This window comes from Octopus bimaculoides, chromosome 4, assembly GCF_001194135.2.
Source record: "Octopus bimaculoides isolate UCB-OBI-ISO-001 chromosome 4, ASM119413v2, whole genome shotgun sequence".
NCBI lineage: Eukaryota > Metazoa > Mollusca > Cephalopoda > Octopoda > Octopodidae > Octopus > Octopus bimaculoides.
Genome location: NC_068984.1, coordinates 114,188,720 through 114,200,720, shown reverse-complemented (window position 1 = coordinate 114,200,720; position 12,001 = coordinate 114,188,720). Strand labels below are relative to the sequence as shown.

Below are 12,001 nucleotides of genomic sequence, written 5' to 3'. Positions count from 1 at the left end.
GACCGGGCGTTGTGAGTGTTTATTGAGCTAAAACACCTAAAGCTCCACGAGGCTCCAGCAGGGGATGGTGGTGAACCCTGCTGTACTCTTCCACCACAACTTTCTCTCACTCTAACTTCCTGTTTCTGTTGTACCTGTAATTCAAAGGGTCAGCCTTGTCACACTGTGTCACGCTGAATATCCCCGAGAACTACGTTAAGGGTACACGTGTCTGTGGATTGCTCAGCCACTTGCACGTTAATTTCACGAGCAGGCTGTTCTGTTGATCGGATCGACTGGAACCCTTGACGTCATGCCAACCATAAAATTTATGTATTCAGTTGCTAATTCCACATGTACTCAATTAGGTAGCACAAAGATTAGCAACAGTCAATTCACAACACATACATGTATGTCTAAATACGCATATATACATGTATTATACAATATTTAATTAGAGCATCATGGTTCTGATTTCATATCCTGTCTCTAACTCTTACGTGTAAATATAATATATACAGTAAGAAGCCAAACATTGAATTTGTCAAGATTCATTTTTGCCTAATTAAAAAAAAAAATTTTTTTAAAAATTACATTATTGTTCCAAACAGACTGGTAAGGTATAAAAACTGGTTCATTACCTTCTTCATTGTTCTTCACTTGAAAAGGTTTAGGTTTTGTACTCGCCCAGTGCATTGACTGCAAAAATGGAATATAAGACATTTTGGGAAGAGAAGAAAACTGAATGAAGTGTAGTGCCAACGTTAACTGTACATATTGGATTACAAATGATTTTATCGAAAGTTTCAAAACCTCATGAAAAATAAAACTAAAAATACTGAGTTGGGTGTTCTGAGCAAGGTACATAACTCTTCATATTTCCTCACTGGTCTGTTACATTTAACTAAACACGCAATTTCCAACTAAACTCTCAATTATAGCCGAGTGTTAAATTGGGCGAAGAAAAAAATTTATAAATAAATCAAATAAAAATCCCACAAAAAAAAAAAATGCTAATTTTCAGGTTTACAAACCCATCAGTTATGTCTCAAATGAAGCATCTAGTAACATTCCAACCAGTCTTAATTTTGTTTTACTCTATTTCATGTTACCCCATATTGGACAACTTTGGTATATTCTGGATTGTTTTTTATATATAGTTTTATATCTTTGTGTTCTACCCATGCAATACTCAAGTGGAAGTAGCAGATTGCTATTCTGTTCCTTGAGCAAGAACACAAAGCAATCGTCATCATTTCTATATATACATATATATATATATTATTTTGTTTAAAAGAGTTCCAACTCTGTCTGTTTTTTATGTTTTATTTATATTCTTGTAAAATTAATGTGGGATATAGAATATGGAATATACAATATATAATATAAAAATGGATGGTACAATGAAATAAAGTACTGAATGTCTTATTGAATATATGGAATATGTCTTATTGAGTGTTCAATATAAAGGATTAAATATATGAAGGCAAATACGTATTTTCTATACCTTGTGGTATTTCATCATGGCCGGTATGACAGACTATACACATATATAATTAAAGTCAAGGGTAATAAGAAATATTAGAAATTTTTACTACCAGTGGCCTAGCGTGTAAAAAAAAATTAGTCAATAGACTATATATTATTCGTATAAATACAGTGTACATTTAAACACGTAAGAGGTATCCATCATAGGATTCCTTGCACGCTAGAAAGAACAGCTAAATTCCAAACGACTATTAGGGATAAAACTTCAAAGGGAATGAAAAATAAAAACATTTACCATCTATCTCCTGGACTATGGTTTCAGACTTATTTTAGCTCTTTTGGGAGCTTATGGCTTATGTAGGACTATAATATAGATTGTAACCTTTCAGTATTTAAGAAAGAAAGGTATAACATGCGGTACATTTACCATTATATCTAGCAGGTAGAGTTACTGAATAGGGCAGTTATGGGGAACCTTGGACGAAAAGCGGGCTGCACGACTAAAAAATTCAATGCAAATTTTCTTTAGGTGTGCCATTCATAAAGTCCCTCGGGCCGCAGGTTGTCCATGACTGATGTAGGGGATCTCTGGTCGTCATTTAAATTAATCTTTAATTTTCGCTTCTGTCAGAATTCTCCAATAATTTTAATCAACATCTTAAATAGTTTTACAGAGTTATTTCCCTTACATTTTCCCCCTCTAACTTAGCGAATAACTGCTTACGGAGGCGAGATACTGTTATTGTATCTTTATATTTTACTCGCTTCAGTCACTGGGCTGCTGCCATGCTAGGTAACCACTTTGAAGAGTTTTACTCGGACAAATCGACCCCAGTACTTATTTCTTTTAAAGTTTGGTACTTATTCAATCATTCTCTTTTTGTGGAACCGCTAAATACGATCACATAAACAAATGTGTGTGTGTGGGAGCTAACAAAGACAGTCACACATATTGGCTCCCATATAGTTTCCGTCTACCAAATTCACGCATATCTCCCTCGCTAATCCTCTGGAGCAACGTTTTTTCCATTTTGTCTGCTGGTGCCGTGGGAAATGTTTCTATGTTGTGAGAGGCAAGATTCTCTGTTAATCCATCATGCACATTATAAGCTTAAGAGTGTTTGTGAATAGATCGTATGTTTGTTGTGATGTTCATAGGCATTGGTTGGCAGTGGAGGCGCAATGGCCCAGTGGTTAGGGCAGCGGATTCGCGGTTTCGATTCCCAGACCGTGCGTTGTGAGTGTTTATTGAGCGAAAACACCTAAAGCTCCACGAGGCTCCGGCAGGAGATGGTGACGAACCCTGCTGTACTCTTTCACTACAACTTTCTCTCACTCTTACTTTCTGTTTCTGTTGTGCCTGTAATTCAAAGGGCCAGCCTTGTCACACTGTGTCACGCTGAATATCCCCGAGAACTACATTAAGGGTACACGTGTCTGTGGAGTGTTCAGCCACTTGCACGTTAATTTCACGAGCAGGCTGTTCCGTTGATCGGGTCAACTGGAACACTCGGCGTTGTAAGTGCCAACAACAGGCATTGGTTGGCTACCGAACCCACAAAATGAGCTTCCTATGCAAAGAACCATGCCGGCATTATGATGTAAATAAACAGGAAACATAAATAAAAAATACAATGCATAGGTTAAGTTATCACAGTCAAGGCCATGCTAGAGAAAAAAAGTAATCTTTTATCCTAAGTGGTAGATAACGAAAATAAGTTGTTTGGTAATTGCACAGTGAAAATAAATTCATAAAGCTACTTAGGCTCAGGTATGGCTGTGTGGTAAAGAAGTTTGCTTCCCAACTACATGGTTGTAGGTTCAGTCACATTGTGTGGCATCCTGAGCAAATGTCTTCTACAATAGCTTCAGGCTGTAGAACCAAAACCTTGTGAGTAGATTTGATAGAGGGAAACTGAAAGAGGTGCATGCATGTATGTATGTATATCGTTATTCAGTTTTATTTCAAGATTTCTTGCCAATAGAGAAAGGGTCAATTTCTAACCTACATCCAAGGTTCCTTCATTGGAATTTCAACAACAGAGTATTTTTGTATGTATGCAGATTTGTATGTTTTGCCTTATGTATGTATTCTTATGCATATAGTTGCATGTCTACACATGCTCATATATACTTAAATGATAAACTTCTGGAAAGTTTTACAGTTCCAGCAATGGCTCAGATCTGTAGTCTTCGAATTAGCTTTCTCCTTTCTGGTTTTGAGAAGCCTAATTTCTCAAGATTGGAATTTAGGCAGTGTGATACATATCTCAGTGCCCCAATAATTAAAGGTATAAACCTGAACTTGTAATCTGGATAGAGTAGCTGTACATTCCTCAATAGATCAGCATGGATACTTTCTTTTTTGCTAATCTTTAGCTTCATGTTAACATTCGTTGGGCAGCTGATTTCTACAGCTGTACACAGTTTCTCTTCTCTATCCCAAATTACTACATCAGGTCTATGTATGTGTGTGTGTGCATGCATGCATGGACGTGTATGTGTGTATACACTTGTCTTGACATCACATAATGGTTGTAAACAAACAATACAAACGATGTTGTTTGTTTCCAGTAGTCCATGAAAAACGTGTGGCTGTGGAGAAATATTTTCTTGCTTGGAAACAGGTGGGGGCTTGACAACAGAAAAGGCATCCAACTGAAGGGGAAAAGGTGCCTCAACAAATTCTGCCTGACCCATGCAAGCATGGAAAAGTGGATTAAAACACTGTTGATGATGAGGCTGTTGTATAAGATGTACACTTAAAGTGCTGAGCAGCAAGATGAAATCAAGAACTCTGTGGGTTTAAAATAGACTTCTTAACCACACTTCCACACCTGTAATGTTAGAATTTATCATCATTATTATGTTTGAAGGCAGTGAGCAGGTAGAATCATTAACCCTTTCGCATTCAGATTATTCTGTTAAATGTAATGCCTCTTTATTCACTGGCAGAATCGTTAGCATGCCAGGCAAAATTATTAAAGGTATTTCATCTGTCTTTAAGTTCTGAGTTCAAATTCTGCTGAGGTTGACCTTGCTTTTTATCCTTTCAGGGTCGATAAAATAAGTACCAGTTGAATACTGAGGTCAATGTAATCCACTATCCTCCTCCCCCAAATTTCAGGCCTTGTGCCTATAGTAGAAAGGATTGTTTTGAATTACTCATGCGTTATCTTTTTGTGTTGAAATTTTGATGAGGTGTTTGTTATTTTTAATACATCATAAAGTAGGTATGAGGGGTTGACTATGGTCAGTCTATACATAAAACAGGTGTAATATTTGGGCCGGATATGGCCAGTTTAAATGCTAAAGAGTTAAAGTATCAGGCAAATTGCTTAGTGGCATTTCATCTGGCTCTTTACATTCAGAGTTTAAATTCTGCTGAGATCAGCTTTGACTTTCATCCTTTCAAAGCTGATAAAATAAGCTGGAGCCCCTTAGCCATGCACCTACACACACACATACAAAAACATACACATGTACACACACACACACACACACACACACACAGAGGGTGGGCCAAAAAGTCACGCTGCTTTTTAATATATATTTACATGTTAAATGGTTGTGCAACTTTTGACCAACCCTGTATCTTTTACTTACTTCAGTCATTGGACTGCAGCCATGCCAGGACACTGCTTTGAAGGGTTTAGTCAAACAAACTGACCAAAGTACTCATTTTTTTTAAAGCCTGGTACACAGTTTCTCTTCTCTATCCCAAATTACTATGTCAGGTCTATTTTATTGGTCGCTTTTGTTGGGCTGCTCAGTTACAGGCATGTAAATAAACCAGCATTGGTTATCAAGCAGTAGTAGGGGGCAAACACAAAGACACATACACATGTATATACACATACATACATAAGAGAGGCTTCTTTCAGTTTCCATCTACCAAGTTCACTCACAAGGCTTTGGTCAGACTTGGGTTACAGTAGAAGACACTTGCCAAATGTGTTGTGGAGCATGACTGAATCCAAGACCCATAGTTAGGAAGCAATCTTATTGACCATACAGTTATGCCTGCGTCTATAGCCACAATGTATTTCATAAATTGTATATACTTACAGAGTGTGTCTTGTCATTCATAGAGCACCATTCCTTAAAAGATATAGCTAAGCCAGAATTAAGCCACTGGTCATATTTCTTCCTGCTTCCTGGACATGAAAGTACATCTTTAGCAATTTGTAGTAGTATAAATCTCTTTGCTGCAAATACAAATATGAACATTTCAGAGGAAATTTACAAATAAAAGATACTTTTATAAAACTCTTTGAAAACTGGAATCATCATTGTAAGACCATTACTTATACTTTTTTCTATCTTGAGAGTGTCGTATCTACTCTTTGGTTCACCACATGACTAAGAGCCAACTGCTAGTTCACCAAAGAATATCTGTTAACCCTTTAGTGTTCGCATTATTCTGCCAAAATTAATGCTTTTTTATTCACATTGTTTTGAACTAATCATGCATTATCTTGTAGCTATGAGATTTTGATGAGGTAGTTGTTAATTTTAAAAACCATATTGTAGGGTTGGTGTGAGAGACCAGATCTGGCCAGTTTGAACATAAAACAGGCAAAATACTTTTGGCATGATATGGCCGGTTTAAATGCTTAAGGGGTTAAGGGAGTAAGGAGTTGCAGCTGGAATTTACTTAGGGAAACAGAATATGCTTGATGTATTACCTAGAGCAGTCTACTTGGGAACATCTCGCTCGAGATCGCTAACTGTGATGTAATGTTGCATAGAAAGGAAGAGTTCCACTGCCTCTACTCTTAAATGCTCCCCACCACCAACTGTAACTGTGGGTTTTATGCTAATACTGGCATAAAATCCAGTTATAGTTATAGTGACGGCCACTGCATAAAAAGCACTCTGTACACTCTGTAAAGTAGTTGGTATTGGAAAGAGCATCTAGTTGCATAAACCATGCCAAAACAGACAATAGAGCCTGGTATGGCTCCAGACCTTATCACTTCCTGTTGATCCCTCCAATTAAAGCCAGCATAGGAAACAGGTGTTCGATGATGATGATGATGATGATGGGCCTAATAAACAGTCGAAGGACCCACAAAGAGTAAAGTTGTTAATCTGATCATCTTCAGACAGGAAGGATGAATATCATAATCCTTTTTTTCTAGAGAAAAAGAAACTAAATAATGTTTCATTGTAAATATTTTAAGTGACTTTAGACAAATCTATTTATTTCATAATGTCTAAGTTATTCTCACACAATCAATCTCACACCAAACACGTTTCTTTCTCTTCTTACTCCACATTAATTTATTCCGCCCTTCACTGATTCATAACCTGTTTCCCATGCTGGCTTGAATTGGAGGGTTCAACAGAAAGTGACAAGGTCAAGAGCCATACCAGGCTCTATTGTCTGTTTTGGCATGGTTTCTGCAGCTGGATCTCTTTCCAATGCTAACCACTTTACAGAGTGTGTGTGTGTGTTGGCACTCCGTCGCTTACGACATCGATCAACGGAACAGCCTGCTCGTGAAATTAACGTGCAAGTGGCTGAGCACTCCACAGACACGTGTACCCTTCATGTAGTTCTTGGGGATATTCAGCGTGACACAGAGTGTGACAAGGCTGACCCTTTGAATTACAGGCACAACAGAAACAGGAAGTAAGCATGAGAAAAAGTTGTGGTGAAAGAGTACAGCAGGGTTCGCCACCATCCCTTGCCGGAGCCTCGTGGAGCTTTAAGTGTTTTCGCTCAATAAACACTCACAACGCCTGGTCTGGGAATCGAAACCGCGATCTTATGACCGCGAATCCGCTGCCCTAACCACTGGGCCATTGCGCCTCTACACTTTACAGAGTGTACAGGGTGCTTTTTACATGGCACCAACACCAGTGCTTTTTATGTGGGACCAGTACCAATGTCTTTTATGCAGTGGTCGTCACTATAATTGTAACTGGATTTTATGCCCATATTGGCATAAAACCCACAGTTACAGTTGGTGGTGGTGGTGGTGAGGAGCATGTAAGAGCAGAGGCAGGGCCCAGTGGAACTCTTCCTTCCCATGCAACCCTCCTCTCTTTAGTTTCTCTGATCATATGTGTATGTGCGTGATATATGTATATGTGTGTGATATATGTGTATGTATGAATGTTTAGATCCCTCACTTCACTTGAAAAGTATTGAGCTAAAAACAATGATGTTTGTAGGCATCTGTCAATAAGTCATCTACTAGCACTTTGTTTTCAGAGATATGTGAAATAAAAGCTCACTTATTTTAATAATTGTTGAACATTAGGACAAGAAGGACATCCATCTGTAAAAAAAAGCACCAATAGTATGAATTCATCCAACTCATGCTAGCATGGAAAAATAGACATTAAGTGAATGAATGAATAACTATAAATGACCTCTATGGAACCTGGTGCAGACCCTGGTCTTACCAGTTTCTGTCCAACCCATGCCAGCATGAAAAACGGACGTTAAATGTTGATAATGATGATGATGACCTAGTTTCTTTCAAGGATGAGAAATGATTTTAAATTTAAGATGGTCTATGAAAGAAAATCCCTTCAGAGCGTTTTCTTTTTTTTTTTTTTTTGGCATAATAGATTTCCCACGTTTCACCCTAATGAGTGGCACTAGAAATGGAAGCTAGAAATTACAAAAGTGTATCTCTGAGTTTGAAAAAAACAAAAAAAAAACAGAAGGCAAAATGCCTTTTGAAAAATCAGTTTTAGCTAGTTTAGTATTCCATATAAACCATTTCTACTATTCACATTCTTAATTCATTTCTTGTCAGCACTTAATGTCAACTTAAGTAGAGCAGTGATGTTTTAATGTCTTGCTAAACACACAACACACATTCAGTGATGAATACATAACTCCCATTCAACCACCACCATCACCATCCTACAACCACTACTACCATCATCATTATAGTGTCTATATTTTTCGTGCTCATATGGGTCAAAAGACGCTATATTGAGGCAGAAGTTTTCTATAACAAGATACACATCTTGATGTCACTTCTCACTTGTTTCCAAGCACACATAGATTTCCCATGCAAAAACTCATCTTTATTACACTTTATTAATTCATTATTTATTTTCATTTGCCACTCATAATACTCTGCCTGAGTTTACATCAGTTCATAAAAGAATGATTTTGTTTTTTTAATTAGTTAATTAGGAAGCTGTTAAAAATGTTTACATAGATGTCTCCGTTATCCACTCGCCTCATGGCTGTGTGGTAAGAAGCTTGCTTTTAAACACATGGTTACAAGTTCAGTTCCACTGCGTGACACCTTGGGCAAGTGTCTTCTACTATAGCTTCGGTCCAACTAAAGCCTAGTGAGTAGATTTGGTAGACAGAAACTGAAAGAAGCTTGTCATCATCATCATCATCGTTTAACGTCCGCTTTCCATGCTAGCATGGGTTGGACGATTTGAGTGAGGACTGGTGAACCGGATGGCTACACCAGGCTCCAATCTGATTTGGCAGAGTTTCTACAGCTGGATGCCCTTCCTAACGCCAACCACTCTGAGAGTATATATATATATTACATATATATATATATATATATATGTGTGTGTTTGAGTGTCTTTGTGTCTGTTTGTACCCCCATCACTGCTTGACAACAAGTGTTGGTATGTTTATGTTCTCATAACTTAGTGGTTCGGCAAAAGGGACAGCTAGAATAAGTGCCAGGCTTAAAAAAAGAAGTGCTGGGGTCGATTCATTCGACTCAAGATTCAAGGCATCACTCCAGCATGGCCGCAGTCAAATGACTGAAACATGTGAAAGAATAGATGTCTGTAATACAGATATGGTTATATATATATATTAGTTTTAATTTACCTTAGTAAGATGTGTGTATGTGTATGTGCATGGATGGATGTGCATGGTACAAGTATGTCTATCTGTGTGTCTTCACTTTGACACCACTTGGGGAGTGGTGATAAACTGAAGTCCCACATAAACAAAAAAATGTGGCAGCCCAATGATTCAATGCTGTAAAAAAAACAAAACAAAAAAAAAACCATGAAAATAAAATGTCTTACTTGAAAATAAACTGTCCAGAGACATGTAACCAGACAAATATATTCCTTCAATTCACTTAGATATATCCTGAATGTCTTGTTTCTCTGGACTAAAGTTTTGATGCCTAACAGTTGACTTGGCAGAAGCCAACAAGACTATCCACCATTCTCCTAAAAACAAGTTTGGTCATCTTTTTGAATTCAATACACCTACCACCCATGAACTTCCTTGTAAAATGAAAAAAACAAAACAAAAACACAACGCAGCACCTATGACTTTCAAAAACATTTTTCCAAGTTCAGAACTGTTGAAACTTGGAATAAACTACCCACATTCATTGTTAATTGTTAGGCCACTGCGTCTTTCTAAAACTTCATGCTTCTTGAAATTCACCAATACTACATTTAACATGCTTATGCACTCCTTCTTTATGAGTCTTTTATTGTTCAATTGCCTATCTTTTTTGTGTCTTATTCTGCATACTATGGCATCTACTTTTGATTAATTACTGCTATTTCCTCTTTTACTCTTTTTCCGATGAGTTGTAGTGCAACTGAGTATGGTATACTATAAGCTTATTATTACTACAAGTAAGAGTTGGCATCACAAAGTTGCATCTGGTTGAAGAACAATGCTTCCATAAAACTCACTCATGCCATCACTGAAACAAATTGCCGCAAGAATGATGACAACAATGGTGTGTGTGTGTGTGTGTGTGTGTGTGTACATAAAAATTACCACATTTGTGGATAGTGAAGAAGAGAGATCTGAATATAAAGAAAGCTATGAATGACATTCTGAGACTGATAACAACCGAGGCTCATAGCTGAAGTAGTTCCATGCAAAACGACTTGACATTGCTGAAGAATTAAACAATGGTCACTCAACAATTGCTGGACCTTTGCATCATATAGTAAAATCAAAAGAAAGCTCTTGACAAAAGGCAGCAAGGACATAGACACATGGACAGCTGATGTAAAATGGTGATGATAAGCCTGCTGAACATCATAATGACCCCAGGCCCTTTGACCTGTGATACTATTTGACACCCAATATTTTGCCTTGGCCTGTCTCTTGATCATGCTGATAGAATGGAGAAGGTTTATGAAGTGTTGTGAAAATTTAAAATTCTGTGGGTGTTGCTAACTTTAGTCAGCATGGTTTAACTCTGACACTTAAAAGGCATCTGTGCTATTTCTTTACTATCCACAAGGAGCTACACGCGGAGGGGACAAACGGATTAAGCCGATTATATCGACCCCAGTGCGTAACTGGTACTTATTTAATTGACCCCGAAAGGATGAAAGGCAAAGTTGACCTCGGCGGAATTAGAACTCAGAACGTAGCGGCAGACGAAATACCGCTAAGCATTTTGCCCAGCGTGCTAACGTTTCTGCCAGCTCGCCACCTTGGCGTCTTAAAAGGCATCTGTGCTGGTGACATGTAAAGGAACCCATGTCGGTGACACCTAAAAGGCACTTGTGCCAGTGACATGTAAAAGGCACCCACTACACTCTTAGAGTGGTTGGCACTAGGAAGGGCATCCAGCTGTAGAAACCAAGCCAAAATCAGATTGGAACCTGGTACAGCTCTCTGGCTTACCAGTTCCAGTCAAACCTTTTAACCCATGCCAGCATGGAAAAGAGATGCTAAATGATGATGATGATGACAATGAGTAGACAGTTGTCATCACCAACACCACCATCATCCCTCATTTCTATAGTAGCATGTGTTGTATGATTCATCAAAGTTCAAGTCAGATCTTATTTGGAGTAATTTCCCTATTGATGTATCAGAGACGGCACTTTCCTCATTCCTCTCCAAACTTTATTTTTTTTTTGTTTGATTTCTACAGCTGGATGCACTTCCAGTTATACCGATTTATTTACAGAGTGAACTGTTGTTGTTGGCATTCCGTTGCTTACGACGTAAAGGGTTCCAGTTGATCCGATCAACGGAACAGCCTGCTCGTGAAATTAACGTGCAAGTGGCTGAGCACTCCACAGACACGTGTACCCTTAACGTAGTTCTCGGGGATATTCAGCGTGATGCAGTGTGACAAGGCTGACCCTTTGAATTACAGGCACAAGAGAAACAGGAAGTAAGAGTGAGAGAAAGTTGTGGTGGAAGAGTACAGCAGGGTTCGCCACCATCCCCTGCCGGAGCCTCGTGGAGCTTTAGGTGTTTTCGCTCAATAAACACTCACAACGCTTGGTCTGGGAATCGAAACCGCGATCCTATGACCGTGAGTCCGCTGCCCTAACCACTGGGCCATTGCGCCTCCAGACAGAGTGAACTAGGTGCACTTTATCATGACACCAGACCTAGAAATGCTGTCATGTCCTTGGATAAAACTAAAGTCCTTTCTATCCCATCCTACACTGTCTCTGTTCAATAACTCTCACATTCAGCTGATAGCTGACTCTAATGAACCCTTGTCTGAATGCTAAATTCGTTAGTGAAGGATATTATTAGAAGAGAACTTATGCAGGCAAAAAAAAAAAAAAAAAAAAAAAA

The 12,001-nt window shown here is 38.3% G+C and overlaps 1 protein-coding gene across 1 annotated transcript in view; it reads right to left on the bottom strand.

Moving 5' to 3' along the window:
- Nucleotides 1–12,001, bottom strand: part of LOC106881696 (dnaJ homolog subfamily C member 12) — a 21,797-nt gene that overhangs the window by 2,878 nt on the left and 6,918 nt on the right. The window contains exons 3-4 of the mRNA XM_014932162.2: nt 5,536–5,675; nt 621–678 (exon numbers count right to left, since the gene is read on the bottom strand). Of these exons, the coding sequence (XP_014787648.1) occupies nt 621–678; nt 5,536–5,675 (198 nt within the window). The remainder of the gene's footprint in view (nt 1–620; nt 679–5,535; nt 5,676–12,001) is intronic.